Raw genomic sequence first — 23,802 nt, 5'->3', positions numbered from 1 at the left:
TACAATAATTATGCTAACGAAATAAATGCTACGCGGTTTTATAATAATTACTCTTGAACACTAGATCCATGAATAATTCATTTCTATTGACAGTGTCAGGTGGATACTATTTTTTTTTTCCTCTTATTTTTATTGATATTCATTTTTTCTCGCTCATCGTGATAAGTGGCACGTAGACGTGATGAAGTTGAATTCTTCGAGTTGAAGTGATTACACGGAGAGAAATATTTAATAAAAATAACGTATCTTTTCCGTAATTCTGGAGCGAAATTTGGTTGTAGGAAAATATTTACGGAACTGTCACGGAATTTTTCCGGAGCGTTCCGTAAATTTTATCTGAATCTCCTGTGGAAAATTACGATACCGTCACTTAAATTTTCTGAGTAGATTCCGTAATCGGTGAGTGAATTGTGAGTTCCGTAATTTTTACTGAACATTTCTCTCCGTGTATTCGAGATTATTCATTTGTTTTTAATTTTCCACTTTTTTTTTCTTGGAAAATATTCATTTGTCTGCAATTGTTGATGAAATTGCTGATGAAATTAATTGAAATGCAGTAATTTCAAATATTTCGTGGAAAAAAAATCACTAGGAAAAATTAAGATGAAATGTTTGTCTCGTGTACCTCAATACAACATGAAATTCATTAAATTAATTACAGAATTTTAAAGCGCGAATAATTAATACAAAGTAAATAGGAATTTACGAAAAAAAATCAAACATGGTGAAAAAAAAACTATTTGAAACTGTAAAAAAAACAGTTTACAGGTTTGCAACTATATCGAGAGCGTTGTGAGATCGTTTTGCGTTGGACAGATCGCCCGATTCGGTTAAATTCAAAGCCAAGTATGGAAAACTGGTTTTCCATCCACCCATAACCGGAGCACACAGTCTTTGCCCTCTTTATTCCCTCCAATTTTTTATACACTGCTTGCAATTTTTTTTCAACTTATCGTTGTTTATTTGTATCAACTGCGTCAATCCACCCAACAGCAGGCGCCAGACAGAGGATTCAGGCATTATTCCTTCACTTCCGCATTTTCCAAGTTTTCCCTTCATTCCGAAAAATTGAAACGGCAACCTTAGGATTTAAATTTGGCGCCATTCAATGGACGGGGACATTTTCGTTTCTAAACATTCGTCCTGAGTCCCTGTTGCGCTATTAGTTTGATACGGGAACGATTTTTTTTTTGCGGAATTGGTTTTTTTTTATATTTTGGGGTTTAATTCAAGATATTTTTGTGTTTCAAATTGAGAAATTTTTGGGTCTGAAGTTGAAATATTTTTGGGCCTCAAGTTAATACACTTGAATCTCAATTTGGGATACCTATGGGTCTGGATTCAAGACATTTTTCGATCTCGATCTAACAGATTTTTGGGCCTCAAGTTGAGAAGCTTTTGGGTCTTAAGTTGAAAATTTTTTGGGACTTAAGTTAAGGCACTTTTGAATCTCAATTTGGGACACCTATGGATCTAGATGTAAGACATTTTTAGGGGCTCAAGTTGAGAAGCTTTTGGGCCTTCAGGTGAAATATTTTTGGGTCTTAACTCGAGCCACTTTCAAATCTCGAATTACAACATCTATGAGTCTTAATTGAAGCCATCTTTGGGTCTGGATTCCAGATATTTTTTGGCCTTAAATTAAGACACTTTTGAATCTCAAATTAAGACACCTATGGGTCTGTATTCAAGACATTTTTCGATCCCGATCTAAGACATTTTTGGGCCTTAAGTTGAGAAAATTTGGGGTCTTCAGTTTAAATATTTTTGGGTCTTAACTTGATACACTTTCAAATCTCAAATTAAAACACCTATGAGTGTTCCAGATATTTTTGGGCCTCAAGTTGACGAGTTTTTGGGTCCTCAGTTGAAACATTTTTGGGCCTTAAGTGTAAAAAACAGTTTGAATCTTAAATTAAGATATTTTTGGGCATCAAGTTGAAACATTTTTTAGCTTTCTTTAAGGCACGTCTGAATTTCAAGTTAAGACACCTATGGGTTTTAACCTAATACATTTTTGGGTCTCAAAGAATTAGAGGAACGTCAAGTGTTTCACTTTAAGACCGAAGAATGTCTTAAATTCAGACCCAAGATTGTTTTGAGAAGAGAGCCATAGGCGTCTTGGGTTGAGGCACTTACATTGTAAAATGGGAAAAGAATTTTAACAAACGATTTTTATCAGTAATTTACAATTACAAAAAGTCATCAAGAATATCTACAAAATATCATATTCAGACTGTAATCATATGCGAATGACCCCATTGCATTACGCAAGTCATTTTCATCATCAAAAGAAATATTTTTCAATTGTTGTTGATAATGATTAATGATTTTCATTCGTTGTGAATCGCTTGAAATCATCAATAAAAATTTATGAATTGATTATTAACAGAAATAATGATTCAATTGAATTTCCGAGTTTAATTTGAAAATTTGGAAAAATTAATGATTTCATGATAATGATGATGATAATAACGATAATGATGATTATGATGATTCCAGTGAAATCCAGGACTCGTTCATCATTAAAATTTAGAGGAAGTCATTCTCATGATAAAAAAAAATTTCAAGTATTGTTGATGATGACCATCAATTTTTAATCGTTGTGAATGATTTGCAGTCATCGGAAAAACATGAGTTGATTATTAACAAAAGTAATGAATAAACGAAAAAATCATTGAATCGATTACGATGGTGACGATGACAATAATGATGTTTACTGATAAAATTCTCGAGTCATCGTCCATAATTAAGAATAAGATCATTAAGAAATTACTGATGAGGCATTATTAGTGATCATAAAATAAAAAAAGAAATTGTAAATTTTTAATTAGAAAACAAATTCTCATTGTCGTATCCACTCACGCCTAACATCGTCACTCTATCCTGTCTACAATTCGAGGAATTACCGCAGTGCAAGGTTAATCAATAGTTGACAGCCCGAGTTATTCGATTTAACGCGTTACATCATCGATATAATTCAGATTATTTCATATCAGAATTAAATTAAGTCATCCTGCCATTCATAAGTAGTTCCCACCACCAAAAATATTGTGAAATTGAAAAAATTACAAACATTTCTCAAAAAAAAAAATTAATCCCTTCAAAATCATTTTTTGTGAATTTTTAACAACTATTTTGAACATTGAAAATATGCATAAAAATAGTAAAAATAGTAATTGATTTAGAGCATTAAAAATCACGAGAAATTGCGTCTACTGACGTGCCACCTAAAAAAAATTTTCACAGAATTACTGAATGATTTATAGATCCGTTAAATCATAAATATTGATAAATGAAAAGGGGGAAAAATCGCTAATAATAAAAATATCGAGGAGAAGAAGTTAAAAGAAGAAGGGCAATCGCGCGTGAGATTGATCGTGAGACATGACTTGTCACGGGGGAATGCCAACGGGAGCGATCGTCGATAAATGATTTATAACCGCGATTGGTTTCACAATGTTAACATAAATAAAAAACAAACAGAGGTGGAAAAAATGTGCGATTGTCCTCTTTCTCTGCTTGCATTATTTTGAAATTCCAAGCGAGGAATTTGAAATTGGCGCCATTTCGTAGACGGGGAAATTTCCGTTTTTAAATACTGGTTACAGGCCCATTTGGCTCCGGTGGGTCTAAGAATTTCTTGGAGAATGAAATTATGTTTTCCCTGCTTGCATTATTTTGAAATTCCCAGCGAGGAATTTGTAATTGGCGCCATTTCGTAGATAGGGAAATTTTAGTTTCCGAATAATGGTTGCAGGCCCATTTTGCCCCGGTAGTTCTACGAATTTTCGGAAAATGAAATTATGCGGAAAAAAAATTTTGGGTGCATTTTAAAAACTCATGACACTTTACTCGGGACTATTCGCTGAAGTTGGGTTAATATCTGATGTAAGGCCCACGAGAGTCTTAAATTCAGACACGAAAATCCCTTTTATTAAGATTGAAAAGTGTCTTAACATAAGGCCCGAATTTCGTTTGAGTTCAGAACTAAAAATGTCCTGAATTGAAATCAAGTGTCTTGAGACCCTTTTGGGTCTGATTCGGAATTAGATTTTAAGACTTAATTTGAAACATTTTTTCATCTCATGTTCCGGCATTTTTGGGTCTTAATGTAGGACTTTATGGGTCTGAAGTTCGGACAGATTAAAACGTTGAATTAGGATATCTTTGAGTCTTAATTTAAGGCATTTCTGAATCTGAACACATGACAAATTTGAGCCTTAATTTAAAATATTTTTGGGTCTTAATTCAATATATTTTTCGGTCTGTCTTTGAAAAGTTCTTGGGCCTGAATTTAAGGCACTTATGGGCCTCACTGTAGGCCATTTTTGGAGCCGAATTCAAGACAAATTTGGGCTTTAATTTAAGGCACTTATGGGCCTCATTTTAAGACATTTTTGGGTCTAAATCAGAACAAATTTGGGCCTTAATTAAAGCTACTTTTTCGTATTAATTTAAGCCATTTTCAGATCTGACTTTGGAAAGTTCTTGGGCCTTAATTTAAGACGCTTATGGGCCTTCCGTTAGGACATTTTTCCCTATATTTAAATTACTTTTCAGTCCCAATTTAAGACATTTTCGGATCCAACTTTGCAAAATCCTTGGGGCTTAATGCAGTTCTAGGTCTTACTTTAAGACATTTTTGGCTATGAATTCGAGACAAATCGGGGCCTTAAGCCATATTCAAGTCTCATTCCAAGATATTTTTGGGTCTAAATAATGTTTAAGTTCATGGCCTGTGTTGCTGAGTTCAGTGCCTTCTAGTCACTTAATCGAAATCTATCTATGACTGTTCAGACCATTCCACGAAATATCGCAATGGAATGTGCCCATCAATTTTTTCCTGTTGTGTTAATCGTTCAATTAAACTCGTATTACTCACTGTAATCTCCTGGACACGATTTACAGCATCTTCCGGGTAATAATACTGGCTCCTCGCACATTAATTTCGGGCACTCGTTCTTTATGTTTCGACATTGCACTCGTGCTATTATTCTTCTCTTCTTTTGTATCTGCAAAAAAAAAATACACAGAATTTTTTTATGTATCAATTCTGCATTTTTCATTCTGAAAAATTATAGAATTCCTGTTTTGAATACTTTTGCGATTTTTAAAATTATTTCCGACGTTTTTATCTCACGCAAAACAAAAAAAAAACAAAAAACAAATTTTTGCACCTTAAAGCCATTTAAATTAATTGCCATTTTGATTAAATAATCAACTAATTAAATTCAATATTGACAAGTTTAGAATAATGTAGAAATGATCAAAATATGGAATGATTGATTTCCTCAAAATATTTTCCCCTTTTTTTCATGAAAAAAGTTTTTTTTCTCAATTCTGAAAAATTATCAAATTCAACCTGTGACTCCTTTATAATTTTAGTAACTCTTGATGTATTTACCTCACGAAGACTTGCATAAAAACATCTAGAAACAAAATTTTTAAAAATCCCTTGAAGAATTAAAAATACTCTCTAATTGAATTGGACTAATTAACGAATTGAAGAAATGAAATTTAAAAAAAATTAAAACCATCCACAAAATTATCAGACAACAAAATGCTCAATTTTCCCCCTCAAAATATTATAAACATCAACATTTTTGTTATAAAAAAGAAAAGTAAATTAATTCTACCCAATTTATTTCGCAGATGCGTTTTAGAAATCATTGAACGAGTGAGGAATTAAAAAATAAATCATTTGAATTAATGCGGAATGCGAGTGCATTTGTGCTCGACAGAATAAAAAAGTGGCGGAAGGGGGGGGGGCGAGCGGGACGGGTGGGGCAGAGGGAGAGGGAGGGATAACGAGGCTCATAGAGTACAAGGCATGTACCCGGAGCGGAGGCTCGTCGTCTTTCGTCGTCGTCTTCGTCGTCGGTTCGAAACCAAACGCGTGCGACCTCGTGTACGTCATCGATATTTATAAAGTCGACAAGAGTTTCTTCCACTACACAAACATGTACACATTCACTGGCTTTACAATGCAATACACAATAAAATGCCGGCCGGCATTGGTACATTATTCAACACATGTTTTGAGGCTTTTTTTTACTGTCTTTTTCACTTTTTTGAATGAGGTTTCGGTCTTTTGAATGAATAACGAATATTTCTCTATTTCTTCATTGATATTTTTTTCTTGGGAATCAATTGTTAACAATTATTAGTAATTATTAACAACTATTTGCGATTTTTTTTTTCGTTTTTTTATGTAATTGAAAATTATTTAAACATTTTTTTTGCATTGAAATGAAAACTTGAACAATTGTGTGTGAATATTCCTCACCATTTGGGAATTGTTCGAGGTTTTTTTTTTTAAATAAGAAGTTATGAGAGAAAATTCAAGAACTAATTGTTAACAACTATTAATAATTATATACAACTTTTTACGATTTTTTTCATTTTTTTATATAATTGAAAATTATTTAAACATTTTTTTTTTGCATTGAAATAAAAAATTTATGATGAATTTTTGAATTTAGGATTTGATTTCATGCGTTATATTCATGCGTGAATATTTCTATTTGCGAATTTTTCGAGGTTTTTTTTCTTAAACAAAAAGTTATGAGAGAAAATTCAAGAAATAATTGTCAACAACTATTATTAACAACTATTAATAATTATTAACAATTATTTGCGATTTTTTTTTCGTTTTTTTGATGGATTAGAAAATTATTTGAACATTTTTTTGCACTGAAATGCTAAATTGAACATGAATGTTTATCATTTAGGATTCGATTTCATGCGTTAGGAAAATTGAACAATTGTGTGTAAATATTCCTCACTATTGGCAAATTTTTCAAGGGTTTTCTTTAATAAACAAGAAATTGTGGGAGAAAATTCAAGAACTAATTGTTCTTTTATTGGAAAATTGAAAGTTTTAAATTGAAAATAATGTTCGAAAAATAATTTATACTCATTATTTAAAATGAATTATTAACAATTATTTTAGGATCCTTTACAATTTTTCAAATAATTTTTTTAGTACTTTTACATTGAGTTAAAAATTATTTAAGCGAATTGTTCAATAAAAATGATGAAAAATTGAAGATTAACCCCTTTTTCCCCATTTATCATCTCATTTTCAATTAAAAAAATTGGACTTATATCCCCTCATCCCTGAATATTTTAAATATTTTTTTTAGACTTTTCCAATAAAAAAAATCTTTATTAAATGTTAAAAATTTAAATAAAAAAAAAATTCTTTTTGCTAAGAAATAAAGGTTCTCTTGAGGAAAAAAATTGTTATCAATATGAAAAATGGATTAATTAATAAATTCAATTTAACGATGAGTGCGCAAAAATTTATATAGACCCCTGAGCAATAAAAAATATCTTATACAAGGGGGCAACAGCTATCAATAGCTCGTGTTTCACACACAAGAGTGGCGCGCGCGACTGTCACACGCTCGCTAATAATAATATATTAGCGGGGCATAGTTTGAACTCCACCTCGCCCATATCCCAACACGACACAATTATTTATAAACAAATTTCCGATCCTCAACGCCAAAAAAGAGGAGCGAAAAAGAGTTTTGAAATTTTAATTATCCATTTTTTATGACCTAAAGTGAAGAAAAAAATTTATGAAAAATTTATTTGGACCCGAAATATCTTGAAAAAGTGTCCCTTGACATTTCCCGATTTATCGGCGGTAAATTTGAATTTATAAGGTGCAAATTGTTGGGTACAATAATTCATTGAATGTCGAGGCGAGCGTAACATGTAATAAACGACCGCAGAGAGAGTAGTCCCCACTGAGATTGTGGGTGTCATACGATATCTGTGGATAACTCGATAGTCTGCGCTTCCCTAATTCCCACTTTTAACGCTCTGGAGGTGAATGCAAGGAGTATTAAAGACGATGGCATACCGCACAATATCGTGGGAAATTATGCTGTTATTTAATTTTTTACTCAATTTTTCCCCTCTTCATTCTTCTATTTTACATAATTTTATACGTTAGGGATATCCAAGTGTGTTTTATAGTTTCGTACAGAGCACACTATATATCAGGGATAACTATGTCCGTAAATTATAATTACTGTTAAATTATTAAGTAGCCAATTCATCAAGTAGTCAAATTCCGAATCATTTATTAATCAGTAATTTAGTTTGGAAGATTGACAATTATTTCGACAATCGAAAATCCTTTATAAGAAATTTAGCATTATTAACTGGATAAAAAAATTTCAGTTCTATATTCTAAAATATTTAATTTCATTCATTTCATTCAGTGAAAAAAAAAAAATAGCAAAGTGATTAAAAATTTAGATTATCAATCATTTTGGTATTTTTTAATTTCGATTAGTATATTTGAACCTTAATCAATGTAAGTCGTGGATTCTTTTAATATTGAAGAAATTGTCAATTAAATTGTGTGAGAATATGAAAAAAAAACATGAATATTCAGTGTCATTCAAATTTTGCACGTAATTAATATTTTTATAAACATTCGTTGCTTATAAATAAATAATTGAAATTGTTTAAACTTTCGGCAACCTAATTTTTTTAGACTTGAAATCGATTTCTGGTAAAATTCTGAATATGAAGAAATTTTTTACGTTTCCGAACAAATGATTTTTATGGTGGAAAATTGATTGTTTATAAATTATGTATAAAAAATGCCCGTAATGTTCAAAAACTGGGATTTTATAATTATTTCATCAATTCTCCTATGAAAGTAAATTTTCTAATTTTTCAGATTTTTAAAATACTTTCTAACAGTTCAATATGGAGACTCAAATTCAGACCTGTAGAGTTTAAATAATAAAATCATTGTAAAATGTCCGAAAATTTGGGGGCAAATGCGGCTCAAATGACAGCTCTGATGGTCGAATACAAAAGTAGAAAAGCCTTTCACTGGAGAAAAAATAGCTGAAGTACTTGGATATTCTTAAAAAAGATCATTTGTTTTTTAGAATTTTTCAAAAATTTCCAACAATGATTTTGAAATGATTGTTTTTGTCAATGATTTCTCTTTGAATGGTGGAAGGAATTCATGAATATCGCTATTTAATTATCTCCAGAATGAGTTATGAGATCGAAAAAAGGAAAATCGGAATCCATGAGGGGGTCTAAGGGCCGAGCCCCCATTCAAAAGAAATGAACAAACGAATAATAATGAAGATTGAGACCAGGTCAGGGTTAGGGGCAAAGCCCCCACTAAAAAAGGAGCCCTGGGATATAGGGGCCGAGCCCCGGTGGGGGCTGGGGGCGGAGCCCCCGTTCGAAAGAAACAAACAAACAAATAATAATGAAGATTGAGCCCAGATGAGCGTCAGGGGCAAAGCCCCCACTAAAAAAGGAGCCCTGGGGTGTAGGGGCCGAGCGCCCGGGGGGCTAGGGGCGGAGCCCCCATTTGAAAGAAGTAAACAAACAAATATTAATGAAGACTGAGACCAGGCCAGGGTCAGGGGCAAAGCCCCCACTAAAAAAAGAGACCTGACGTCGGATAGGGGTAAAGCCCCCTGGAGGGGCTCCGCCCCCCCCCCCGAAAAACCATAATGTTAAAAAAGTGACAAAAAAAACATGATAAGATCAGAAGGAATGCAGAAAATTTATAAACAACAGAACTAGTGAATTAATTGGGCTGATTTACCACTAGTGCGTTTCGAAGACGTCAATTAAGAAAATTACAGATTGAATGACAACGAGGTCTTACGAGAAAAATATTGAACGATACCATTCAAGAAAATTCTTTGCTTCAGGAAAAGTCAAGAATGCGATGAATTGCTAGGCGACAAAAAAAAACGCATCAATCATAGCGTCATCAACGAAATTGATGCTCTTGTCGAGCTATTCAATCTAGTGCGTGGTTGTTAAATATATAACAGTACTTCCATCATAATTTTTTAAATTGAAAACTTTTCAATTAAAAAATTTTTTTTTAATTAAAAATGATTTTTTTTTATTTTTCAATTTTTTTTAATTTAGAAATTTTCCTAGAATTATATAACAAATAATTCTTAAATATATTCCAGTACTTCGATCATTTTTTTAATTACGAATTTTTCAATTAAAATTTTTTTTTTCATTTTCCAATTTTCAACAATTTAGAAATTTCTCTAAAATTATACAAAAAAAATGTAGTTAATGCTGAAGTAGTTCAACACATTAGAAAGTCGTGGAAATTCTCTAGCTGCTCTATCCATCGCATTATTTACTACATGGCTAGAGCGAGCCAAGTGGAAATGTTGGAAACTGGCACCTAAGCTATGCACAAAATTTACAAATGAAAAGGTCTCTCGCGGTGGGGCAGGGGGGGGGATAATTATGGTATGGGGGGAACGTGTCTTGTAAATTGGGGAATGCGAGATCAAAGGGAATATCGTGTAGTTCACTCGTGTAAGAAAATGAGAAAACTTGCTATTCTCTTTTTTCTCTTATTCTCTGAAACCCGAAAATCCTCGAGGTGGGGTCGAAAATGACCCCATCGTACAGCCGGGAAAATTTCCGGTTCCGAACCCCGGTTATGAGCCCATTTTGCCCCGTTGGGTGTCAAAACGTCCGAAAAATCAGTTTTTGGAAAAAAAATGGGTTTTCGACGATTTTGAGATAATCAATGGGGCAAAATGGGTTCAACATCAGGGTTCGGAAGCGGAAATGTTCCGGGTTATCTAGTGGCGCCAATTTTGAATTCCGATTCGTCGATTTTTGATTTTCGTTTGAATGGAAAATTCGTTTTTCATGGGTTTTGGTGTTAAAATATTGTAAATAAATGTTGTTTTTGTTTACTTACGGGTATGCATTCACACTTTATGCAGTACATGACCCCGAAGGGGGGTCCCAGGTCCGCGTACCACGTGGAACCCAACTCCCTAATCTGTTTTCCAAAGGTGCATTCTGGAAAATGAAGAAAAAAACGGTTTCAATTTTTAATTTCTGGTTATTTACTCCTGAGTCACATAGACTCTCGCCTCGGCGGTTGAGAGCGTAATAGATACTCAGGATCCCTCTCACTCATTCCTCGATGCAACGTCAATATTTGCCGAGCTGTCTCCGTGCGAATTGTATGCACTTTGCGTGCGTTTTAAACATTTTTTTCTCCCCCCCCCCCCAAGATTTTTATCTCGAGAATATACTCGAATCATCATAAAACCATTTACTTAGACGCCAATATCACTTGTGGGGTCTAAATATACCCTGTGTATTATTTGATCACTTAGGAACTTCTGGTTTTAGGAAAAAAAATGTTTTGAATTTTCTGGGGGTGGAATTGATTATCTATTTTTTTAAAGCGGAAGATTTTGGAAAATGTAAAAAGTAGAAATTTTGGTAGAAAAAAATAATTGAACATTTTTTAACCACTGTATAATAATCAAAAATTCAAATTGAAAAAAATAGAAAAGTCAATACTGTTTGAAAAAAATGAGAGATTACTATTTTTTAAAGACACGAAAAATGAAATTTTTAACAAAAAAAAAATTCAATTTTGAAAGGAAAAATTGAAGAATTTCATTCTTGAAGAAATTTAAAAAAAAATTTACAGGAATGGAAAATTTCAAATTAAAAAAAAAGAAAAAGTTGCAATTTTTAAAAACATGAAGAAAAACTAAAAATAATCTGAATAATCTAATCTATTTTTTTATTTCTTCAGTTTTTAAAGAAATGAGAAGAAAATAATTTTTGAAAGAATGAAAACAGTCAATTTTTTTTTAATGAAAAAAAAAACTTCGAAAAATCAAATAATTTTAATTTTTGAAAAAATGTAAAAGTTTCAATTTTTTTAAAAAGAAAACACTACAGTTTTTCAAAACATGAAATAAATGTAATCACCAAAAAAATTGCAAATTTTGAAAAATATCGCAAATTTTCCTCCCTACATAAACCCAAAAATGTCCCCCACCCTCTCGCCCCGAGCGCCGCCCTCATCACTTCCACTCATGCTCTCCTTGATTTTTCCCTCGAAAATCCACCACTGGCACGTTATATATCCGCGAAATGAAGGAGAGCAACGACCCCGTACTGCTACGGCTGCAACAGCCGGCGCGTCGCGTCGCCTCACCGACGCTTCTCATTTTCGGATGTCCACGGGGCGTCGTCAACTGACATTCGCCAATCAAAATTTCCCCGAGGTGTGAGTAACACCGCGGGAATTTCAAAAAAACCAACCAAAACATTTAAATTTCCCCAGCGCCATCATTTTCCCGCGTTTCTGGGGTTGGCGGGGGAGGAAGGGGGTTGATCGAGGGTGTCATTGGACATCGCGGAAAATTTCCGATCCCGACCACTGGTCATAAACCTTCCCACCCCAATTAGACGCCTCGACACGTATCCAAAATGATCCCCAAATTTTCGGTTTCAATAAAAAACGGAATAAAAATAAGAAATACCCTCTAACCAGAAATGATGCAAAAGTCCCCGAAAAAAATTGCTCCAATAAATCAAACTTATCTAACGTAACCCCTGAGAACGTAAACACCACTTGAAACTGAAAAATCGTGTCATCAGAGAAAAAAAAGCCCCCGGCAAAATAGAAAAAAATAAACATTTGATGTTGGCATTCGCAGTGGCACTCACACCCGAATGTGAGTAAATAAAAAAAAAATCAGCGAGAGGGAAAAAAAATCTAATCCAAAAATAAAGTCCCCTGCCCTGCGAGACGAATCAGCGCCACGACGTCTACTGGGACGTTCTCACTATTTCCTAACCTTTTCTCCTAAACTGTCACGTCGATTCGTCTCGTTGTTTGCGGGTAATGCCGCATTGTATAAAAGCATTTTACCTTATCCCCTCCCCTGGCTTTGGATTTGAGAGATGTTGTCTGACTATCCCAGACGGTATAAACGTTTGTCTCGTGACGGGCAACACGTCATGTTTTAATTTGCGCAATAACAATTCCGGTTGAATCATCGATTCAATGATTTTTCCACTGCCAAGAGCTTTTCCGGGGTTTTTCACGATAGGGGTGTGAAATGCGGGGGTATGGGCGTCAGGAGGGGGTAGAGGAAGGGCTCTGATCTTTTGATTTGAGAGGTCGAAAGTTGAAATCGGTGAAAAATTGACGGAGTTATCGGGAAATTTGTAGTTTTAGAGGAAAACGGATTTTCCGGTGTTTTCCCGAGAATTTCCCATCATTTTTCTGCGGTTAGGGGTGCAGGGAAACTTGTCAGTGGAGGGATTAATGGATGGCTTCACGTCATTTTGTGCTATGCTGTCGCGGAAAAATGCGAGAAATAATTAGGAAAATTCTGTGGGAGAAGGAAAATAGGTTTTCCTTGTTCTCAAAATAATTTTCTCATTTTCTTGCACACGAGTGCATGACATGAGGCCAGTAGGTGGAAGAATGCGTTGAAAATTTTACGGGCTTTCTACTGGTGCTAATAGAGGTGAACAATACGGAGAAAAAGCGGAAAATCTTGTGGAAATTTGCGGGAAGTTTTCCATTTTCGTATTTTCATCAGTGATGAATTTAGGGGAGAGGGTTATTAAATGCGGAAATCGACGAGGAATTTTTATGATTCGCCCTCAGGTGAGGTGAAAATCCGGAAATGAAAAAGCGCGAAATCGAATTTGCTATTTTCAGAATTTTCCGTTGGTACTAATGAACATGTGGGAAATTTTAAGGAAACACCAGGAGAGTGGGAAAACTACAATTGTACATTTGTTTTGGTGAAAAATTCAATAAACAAGGTCATTAAGTGGTGATATTTCATCAGAAATTCCTTTGTTTTCTTGCAAATTCAAGTGAAAATACGAAAAATTTCAAAAGAAAATGCGAATAACACAATTTTCCATTTTCCGAATTTTCCCCGCTGCAACTCAAACTGAGAAGTTCCCAGATAATGAAATTGGCCAGAAATTTGATTGGCTTTCCATTGGTACGAACGAAAATATCGGAAAACCTTAAGGAAAAATGGAAAATCTGGATTTTCACATTTTCTTCAGTAAAAAAATCAATAAACAAAACCATCAAGTGGCGATATTCATCATAAATTCCTTCATTTTACTACAGACCCAAGAAAAAATCTGGAAAATTGCAAGAGAGAATCCGGAAAACCTCATGGAAAAGTGGAAAATCTATATTTCCACATTTTCTTGAGTAAAAAATTCAATAAACAAAACCATCAAGTGGCGATATTCATAAAAAATTCCTTTATTTTCCTACAGACTCCCGAAAAACTCTGGAAAATTGCAAGAGAAAATCTGAAAACCCCAATTTTCCATTTTCCGAATTTTCCCCGCTGAAACTCAAGCTAAAAAGGTCACCCGTAGTGAAATCAGCCGGAAATTCCCATCTATCCATTTCCACCTACCCCACCCCCTCGTAATCCATATTTTTCCGGTCTACTTAATTTTTAACCTCTCAAAAACCTTTTTTTTTGCAATCTTGTTTGCCTCGTCTACCTTTACACATCTCCACTTCCACTGGCGTATGCGATGGTGCGACGCGGCAATGCGCGACTATATATCTTTAGATTCCGTCTAACTTTAGTCCTCGGTGTCGAGGGGGAGACCAAAAACCAAACACTCCTCTCTCTCTCTTTTTCGTCTGTCAGACTATACTACTTCGTTTACTCGGGTACTAATACGAGTCTTTTCCCTGCGAAATGACGTAACCATCACCTCGTAACCTTCGCAGTTATAATATTAAGATACAACCCCTCCGACGATCTTTTAATAGATTTTTTTTGCGTTCCCGAGGATGAGAAAAAATACGTAATTGGAGCAAATCAATCATGAGTTGTTTTTAACCTCGAAATTTTCGCATTTCCATCATTTCTCAGGCGAAATATCAAAGACAGCGGGAAAATTCAGAAGGGCGAAGTTGCTCAGCATGAGAGGACAATTTTCCGAGCATTTTTCCCCATCTCCAACCCTTGATGAGATAATTAGCGATTAAAAACTGTGCTCCGATATTCTTGAGAACTAACTGAGCTCCAGGAATTTATGACCAACTTTTCCAGTGACAGAGGTCACGTGACCCTCCGGTGAAATTGATCTCTCATGAAAATTAAGGTTCACCCGGATGAAGATCAAATCACGTTCAATGGATAAATCGGAAAAAATCCGGCTCCGAAACCTGGTCATGAACGCCTTTTCATCAATTACTTCCCGAGATATTTGAGAAAAACATTTCCGAAGTTGTGACGTCACTGAACTCCCCAAATGTTTTATTTCTAATATACGAAGAACCCATAGAGAGAATTGAGCTTATGACCAGTGTTTTGGAAACGCCGGGAGGTCACCGTCCCAATGGGACAGGTCACGTGACTCTCCGATTAACTCCATTTTTCCATGAAAATTAAATCTCATTCCCGAAAGTTCCCCATTTCCACAATTTTCCGGGTGAAATATCAGCAATATCGGGGAAATGCATACCACCAAAGTTGCTCAGCACGAGACGACAATTTTTCATCACCCAAACATTTTTCCATCATCTCCAAGACTTGACGAGATAATTAATGATTAATGAGTTAATTAAAACACGTCGACATTTTTCCTCTCGGAAAATGATTTTTTCCAATGTGTTCATCGTCTTATCGTCGCCGCCCACACATTTACATGCCCCTGAGCCAAGATGACTGGATCCACTAGTGAGTTTTCTTGCCGAAAATAAAAAAAAAAATATCACCCGGTGACACAACGATCGATCGTTTGCCGGTACGACTATCTCTCGTTTTGTCGATTTATTTTTATAACCACCGAGGCACAACATCCGGCCGTATTACCTAGACGCTTCACGTGGGTGGAGTGTCTCGGGGTGAGGAGAAGGGGCGGGGGGGAGCATAATTATCGGGGTAATAAATAAAAATTACCATGATTTGAGTTTGTAAATGGGAAGAAAGCTCAGTGGATCGGAATGAAAGGGGATTGGATAGATCGGGAAAAATTCGCTTCCAAATGGTGGTCATAAGCCAGTTTTTGCGTGGTAGTTCAGCAGATACTTGAGAAAAACTTTTTCCGGTTTATGACGCCATCAATTCGGAACAATAAAAACACTACCGACCTTCACGTGAGCTATATCAACTCTACCGAATGTCGAGTATAATGAAAAACGAATATACCACATAAAAATATGAGGTCTACCGGCGATCCTGTCTACCCTAAATTGCTTGGTCATCGGGACTCTGTCTAACATAACCTCTACCGATTTATAGATGGAACGCCGAAGCATAATTGTGACATTAGCTCTACCGGCTGTCAACTCTACCACTTCTGTCCATTCACCGAAAAAAATGAAATGGATATAGTTGAAGATCGGTAGAACTACCCGCTACGGTCAAGTCTGCCAGTTATGATTATTCTTAAAAAAATTGAAATGAGCAGACTAGGCAGACTTGACCGCCGGTAGAGCTACCTCTACCGGTAGATCACATCTACCAATAATCACCCCTACCGGCCGCCAACTCTACTAATTATTCTCGTTCTCTGTAAAAAATTGAATGGAAATAGATGGCAGACTTAGCAATCGGTAGGGCTGCCCGGTAGATCGCATCTGCCAAGTATCCGCTCTACCAGTGGTCAAGTATACTAATTACGTCTATCCTTGAGAAAATATGAAAAGATACGTGACGACCGGTAAAGCTATCTCTATTGGTAGATCAAGTCTTTCTCTATCGGCCGTCAACTCTGTCACTCATACCTAGTTTTCTCGAAAAGGAGAAGTGATACGATTGGTAGAGTCGACGGGCGGTAGAGGCAGCTCTATTGGTAGATCATATCTACCAGTAATCATCTCTACCGGCTGTCAACTCTAGCAGCTATTCCCATTCTTAAAAAAAAAATTGAATGGCAAAAGGTGGTAGAGTCTGTTATCAGTAGAGCTACTTCTACCGGTAGACCACACCTACCCGGCAGTCAACTGTACCAATTTGTCCCACTCTTCGAGAGATATCGATTGGGAATAATTGATGCAGTTGACAGCCGGTGGATTTCTGACAGGTGCTTGTTATGATCCATGTAAAAATGGGTAGATCGGTAGACTTTTTAATCTACAAATTTGAATTTGGATCACAGCACAGTGAAAATAGTCGCAATCGATAGATTGAAAAAAATTAGAACCTCAATGGTGGCTGACGATACATTAATCTCCATAAACTCTCGCGAAAAATCGATTTGAAAATGAGAGAATCCAAGAAGAAAGAGAATTGAAAAATGAATAATTCAATTCGTGCGCTTTAATTGCGGCGTTTTAATTTACTTTTTTTACTGGTGGTAACGATTGCCTAAAGTAGACAGTTATATGAAGAGTGTAGAGTGTAAAAAAAATTGCTCAGTTGCTGGAAGAAGTAAAACAACACACATCGACTAAAGGAGAGGAAGGACGAGGAAGGCGTCTCGGTTGTTTATATAAGGCCTCTTGGCCTGGGACTTAGCCCCCCTTGTTCTTCAACCCGGCTAAAGAGGAAAGGAGATATAAAATGTTCGCCAGTGCAATGCCAGAGACGTATTATATATAAGTGGCCCTGAGCCACCAGTTAAAAATCTGGATCAAGAGGCCATTTTTGCACTTCAGTACTCCAGAAAAAATTTTCTCGCTGTTGAAAAAAATTTCATCGAAAATCGATGCAAAAAAAATTACTGGGATCGAGATGAAGTTTATGGCATCATGCAGATCGAAAAAAATCCGGCTCCGAAACCTGGTGACAAACCCTTTTTCATCAATTACTTCGCGAGATATTTGAGAAAGAAATTTCTTTCTCAAATATGGACGGTCACGTGACCCTCCAGTGAAATCTTGTTTTGAATGAAAATTAAATTCCATTCGAATGAAGTTGATATCACGCTCAATCGATAGATCGGAAAAAATCCGGCTCTGAAACCTGCAGACAAACCCTTTTTCATCAATTACTTCGGAAGATATTTGAGAAAGAAATTTCTCAATTTGTGACGTCACAACTTCTCCAAAAATTGTTTTTCGCTTTTCTCGGGAACTAATTGAGCGACAGGGGTTTATGAGTAATGTTCCGAAAACGCCAGATGACCTTTTCAGTGACGGAGGTCACGTAACCCTCCAGTGAAATCCCGTTTTTCATGAAAATTAAATTCCATCCGAGTGAAGCTGATATCACGATCAATCGATAGATCGGAAAAAATCCGGCTCCGAAACCTGGTGACAAGCCCTTTTTCATCCGCCAGATCTTGAAATAATCGCAAAAAACTTTTCCCAAATTATGACGTCACGAATCACCAAAATCCGTTATTCACCGATATGTAGAGAACCAATGGAGATAATCAAGCTTATGACCAGTGTTTGGAAAATGCCGAGTGATGACCTTTCTAACGGCAGAGGTCACGTGACCCCCCCCCCTCGCCGGTGAAATTTATTTTTCCGCGTAAAATGAAATTCCACCCGGATGAAGTTGAAATCACATTCAATCGACTAGAACTAGAAAAATCCACGCCGGAAGGTGGCTGACGCCGTCTACCAGCTCGATAAATCACCGAGAAATGTAGGAGAAATGTTCTCTTCAATTTACGATGCATTAAATCCCCCAAGAATGAAAAGTAGCATTTGAAGGGAATGAAACTCCATGGAATTCATTATATCTCCCGTTGGGGCAAAGTGTCGAAGGTCCCGAAACACTTGCAGCTGTTTTCACAAAAGATATATAACATTTCAAAGTTGGAAATAAAGTAGTGCGTTACAAGACATATGCGTCGGTTGAACGATCTTGATTCGTATCCTTGGCTGGAATTTTTCGCAGCCTTTCCTTTTCTGGGAAGCTCACGCGTGTGCCGATTGTCAGACGGATAAAATCTGATGGACGCAAGGCTCGCATTTGCCGACACGCCTCGATCTTCTCGCGCTCTTGTCTCCGTTTGTTTCTTTCATTCTTATTGTTCACTTTTTTTTTGTTCTTTTCTCATGTTTTGCTTTCTTTTCTGACCGACCGCGCGGTCCAATGCATTATTCATTCTCGCACGAGGATTTCCACCGACAAGGCTTCGATCTTTGTTTTTTTCGCCAAATGTTGGAAAAACAGTTTTCAATCAATTATCATATTCCGGGATAATTAAATTCCACTTGGATTGAGTTGAAATCACAGTCAATGGACAGATCGGGAGAAATGCGGCTCCGAACAGTGGTCATAAACCTTTTTTCATTCACTACATCGCGATATTTCCGCGGAAAACATTTCCCAAATTATGACGTCATCAACCGCCCGGAAATCTTGATTTTCAGTTATCTCAGGGACTTGCGGAGATAATCGAGCTTATGACCAGTGTTTTAAAACCGCGAGAGGGTCAGCTTTTCAATTATATTGGTCTCATCAAAATCTGGGAACTTGAATTTTCCGCGAAAATGAAAACCTCATCCGGAAGAGTTTCAATCATTTTCAGTCGATAAATCAGAAAAAACGCGGCTCCGAACACTGCTCATAACCCTTTTTTCATTCACTACATCGCGAAATATCCGCGGCAAACATTTTCCAAATTATGACGTCCTCAACCGCCCTAAAATCTTGATTTTCAGTTATCTCAGGGACTTGCGGAGATAATCGAGCTTATGACCAGTGTTTTAAAACCGCGAGAGCGTCAGCTTTTCATTTATATTGGTCTCATCAAAATCTGGGAACTTGAATTTTCCGCGAAAATGAAAACCTCATCCGGAAGAGTTTCAATCATTTTCAGTCGATAAATCAGAAAAAACGCGGCTCCGNGAGGGTCACTTTTTTAATCGTATTGGTCTCATTAAAATCTGGGAATTTAAATTTTTCGCGAAAATGAAAGCGTCATCCGCAAGAGTTTCAGTCATTTTCAGTCGATAGATTAGAAAAAACGCGGCTCCGAAACCTAGTCATAAACTTGTTTTTATTCACTACATCGCGAGATATCCGCGGAAAATATTTCCCAAATTATGACGTCATCAACCGCTCGCAAATTTTGATTTTGAATGATCTCAGGAACTTGTGGAGATAATCGAGCTTATGACCAGTGTTTTGAAACCACGACAGGGTCACTTTTTTAATCGTATTGGTCTCATTGAAATCTGGGAATTTAAATTTTTCGCTAAAATGAAAGCGTCATCCGCAAGAGTTTCAGTCATTTTCAGTCGATAGATTAGAAAAAACGCGGCTCCGAAACCTAGTCATAAACTTGTTTTTATTCACTACATCGCGAGATATCCGCGGAAAATATTTCCCAAATTATGACGTCATCAACCGCTCGCAAATTTTGATTTTGAATGATCTCAGGAACTTGTGGAGATAATCGAGCTTATGACCAGTGTTTTGAAACCTCGAGAGGGTCAACTTTTTAATCATATTGGTCTCTTCAAAATATGGGAGCTTAAATTTTTCGCGAAAATGAAAGCCTCATCGACTAGAGTTTAACGCATTCTTAATCGATATATCGGAAAAAATCCGGCTTCGAAACCTGGCAATAATTCCCTGCCCCCGCACTGGCTCCTCCACAACCTTAAAAACAAATTTCCCAAATTATGACATCATCATTTAAATGAGAAGACGTTACTCACTGAATCTCAGGAGCTAATCGAGATAAAAGGACTTATGACCAGTGTTTTGGAACCGCCGCGATGTGACCTTTCTCACGGATAACTCACCTCCGACCTCCGACCGACTAATATTTTTGAAGCCCCATTCTCACACACTCTCCCCCTCTCCCCCCCCCTCCCAGCGCCAATCCCAAATTAACAAAACAACAAAAAATCGACAATAATGGTTCATTCAAACGATTGCGATAACATAGGTATTTGTATGTCCGGGTATGGGTTTGTTTCGCTCATTTCTCGTGGCCTGGCAAACACCAATCCATTTACATTGAAGGCATATTTCCGTGGCGCGACAACGGCTCCCATTCTGTGTATATGTCTCGGGCATATTATCGGCTCTCCTGGGGCGTTCCATGTGCGCTCAACATACACGTATGTAAGTAATGAACAGAGACAGGCAAAAAAAAAAAAAAAAGAAACACTGAAATAAAAAGTGGAAGCGAAAAATTCTTCTATACCCAATGCAACTCCCCGAGGTCGATTAACGTGGTGTTTTAACGCTCAGATACTCTGCATACAATGTTAAGTATATGAAGTTGGATGTTTCACCTTATTCGATGTTTATTTTTTGTTTTTTTTTTATTTCCACGTGCAAATGCTGTTGTTGGGGATCGTCTCTTAATCTCGTTTCAGCCTACGTGAACTCTTTTATACGAATACGTTTATAACGCCTCTTCAGAGAGACCTGGAGGTCTTCGACATCTTTTCACTTCCTTCTCCCCTTGTATGTTTTCTACTACTTCTTGTCGACGATTGCCTCGCCTTCTTATTCAGTAATTCTTACGCTTGTGAGTGGTGCCCGTTTCCATTTTTTTTTTTTTAAATAGTGTCGTCCCGGAGTCGATGCACGAGCGGAATGGAACGTATAATGCTGGCCGATATAATGCGTCGCACTCGCATATTTCATCGGCGCCCGTATGGTAAGGAGTTTTGAGGTGTATATATAATAAAGTATAACGTGTGTCGGGGAGACACCGCCCGCGCCCAACCCTGGATCACGGCCTTACATATGTAATGAGAGGTGGTACTCCGAGCTATGCGAAAAATCGGTTGGGTTTTTTTTTTTTGGTGAGAGGTGGAGCGGTAATGATGGTTTCGTGGGTTTCAGGTGACTCGGCCGCAGAGAAAGACGGAACGAGGGATTTCCGGCTGCGGGAGGCGGCGGAGGACGAAATCCCTTGGCGGTTGTAGTGGTGAGTTTTTTGGATTTTGCAAGCGTTTGTAGATTTTTTTGTAGTTGAGGAGGCGGGGACTGGTGGCCATCGATTGGTCAGGAAACATCCGGCTTCGGACGCTGGTCCAGTGCCGCCCATTAGTTTTTTTTTCATAATCTTGGGAAAATGTTTTTTTGAATAGGTGAATTATTCAACTTTGACTTCATTTCTACGTTTATAAAATTACCGAAGACCGCTTAGGCCAACCTGTTGAATTTCGAGAAAAATGGTTTCTAAATTGTGACGTCACCGACTCAATAAAACGTTTTTCGCTTCATCTCAGGATGTAATTCAGATATAAGGACTTATGACCAGTGTTTTGGAAACGCCGGAATGTTAGCTTTCCAATGAAGTAGAAATTTTTGAAATCGGGGAGCTTCAATTTTTCTGAAAATTGAAGGCTTTCTTTGAGGCAATTTGAATGACTCTCTATGGCTAGATCGGAAAAAATCCGGCTTCGAACCCTGGTTATAAGTCCTTTTTCGCCCACTACTTCCACAATTTCCAAAAAACGTTTCCGAAATTGTGACGTCACTAACTCGTCAAAAAAACGTTATTCGCTCTATCTCAGGAAGTAATTGAGATATAAGGACTTATGACCAGAGTTTTGGAAACTACGGAATGTTTGTTTTCCAATGGCGCAGGAATTTTTTAAATCGGGGAGCTTCAATTTTTCTGAAAATTGAAGGCTTTCTTTAAGACAATTTGAGTGACTCTCTATCGCTAGGTCGGAACAAATCCGGCTGCGAACCCTGGTTATAAGTCCTTTTCCGCCCACTACAGCCTCCACAATTTCCAACAAATGTTTCCGAAGTTGTGACGTCACTAACTCGTCAAAAAAACGTTATTCGCTCTATCTCAGGAAGTAATTGAGATATAAGGACTTATGACCAGAGTTTTGGAAACACCAGAACGTCAGCTTTCCAATACCCCACGTGGGATTGATCGCCGACTAGTTGCATCAAACCCCCCGCCCCCGGTAAATAATTCGTTTTTTCGCAAGTGGAAAATTCTCAGCGGTAAAGTAGGCGCCACGTTAAAAGCGGGTTGAGAAAAGGGTGCAAGTCGAGCGGGCGTCGACGGCAATCGTTTTGTGTCTGCTACTCGGCTAAATATATATACAGCAAACACCTATAAAATAAGAAAAGTTGCTTTAACCCTCCCCCCCCCCCCCCCCCCCCCCCCCCCCCCCCCCCCCCCCCCCCCCCCCCCCCCCCCCCCCCCCCCCCCCCCCCCCCCCCCCCCCCCCCNTTTTTGAGCATCAGAATTTTTTTTCATCTCAAGTGAAACGACAATTTTTCATTCATTTGAGTAACGAGAATTTCATGGGAACAGAGAGCCTCATTGTTTTTAATTTATTTTATTTCATTTTATTTTTCTTTGAAAGATGGGCGTTTTCCTCCGCTTCTGCTTCTACTTTTGCTCGGCCAATTAAGCGTCGAATCTCGAGGGCAGAATCTTTTTTGAATTCATCAATGAAAACAGCCAAGGACGGGACGACTAAAATTCTATGAATTTTTAGATTTCTTTTTTCCTTGTTTCGATGAGATTTCTGAATTCTACGGTTTCTCGCTTTTTTTTTTCTGATTAATCTATTGTGGGAATCAGAGACTCTCGATGACTTCAGATGATTGTGATTGCGATAAGGAATGGATTAATGGGTGAGTGGAGTGAGATAACTGATTTTTTTAAACGATTTTTTATTTTAGAAACTGGCGGTTTGAGAGAAAAAAAATATTTCTCGTTCGGCGGGAAATGGGGTACGTAATTACCTCAGTCAACGGGTTCGGAAATTTAGTCTCGAATTTCAGAATAAGATGGTCCATTTTGCCCCGCCACTGCTGAAAATAATCGTGAAAATGTGAAAAATGGGGCCTCTCTAAATTTAATAACGGAATTTTCGTCGTTAGTCGTGTTTATTTTTTTAATTTACGTTTATAATAATTTCGTAATAAGTGCAGGCCCGTTGCGTTTTCAGTATTTATGGGCGACTCGTAAAATACACGGCTAAACGACGTGCGTCTGAAATCGCGTGAGACATCTCACGAAGAGACTGCGGTGGTTCCAGGGATTATTTTCGAATTTTGCGGATTTGGTTTTTTTTTTTGGTTTTTGTTGTTGTTG

The 23,802-nt window shown here is 37.0% G+C and overlaps 1 protein-coding gene across 1 annotated transcript in view; it reads right to left on the bottom strand.

Annotated features, from left to right (window-relative positions):
• LOC107036630 (dorsal-ventral patterning protein Sog) overlaps window positions 1–23,802 on the bottom strand; it is a 35,331-nt gene that overhangs the window by 7,747 nt on the left and 3,782 nt on the right. The window contains exons 2-3 of the mRNA XM_015254707.1: window positions 10,745–10,848; window positions 4,886–5,015 (exon numbers count right to left, since the gene is read on the bottom strand). Of these exons, the coding sequence (XP_015110193.1) occupies window positions 4,886–5,015; window positions 10,745–10,848 (234 nt within the window). The remainder of the gene's footprint in view (window positions 1–4,885; window positions 5,016–10,744; window positions 10,849–23,802) is intronic.

This window comes from Diachasma alloeum, unplaced genomic scaffold (genome assembly GCF_001412515.2).
Source record: "Diachasma alloeum isolate Michigan unplaced genomic scaffold, Dall2.0 Dall_scaffold_00210, whole genome shotgun sequence".
Taxonomy (NCBI): domain Eukaryota; kingdom Metazoa; phylum Arthropoda; class Insecta; order Hymenoptera; family Braconidae; genus Diachasma; species Diachasma alloeum.
The sequence above is the reverse complement of the archived record's forward strand: the minus strand, read 5'-3'. Positions and strand labels throughout refer to the sequence as shown.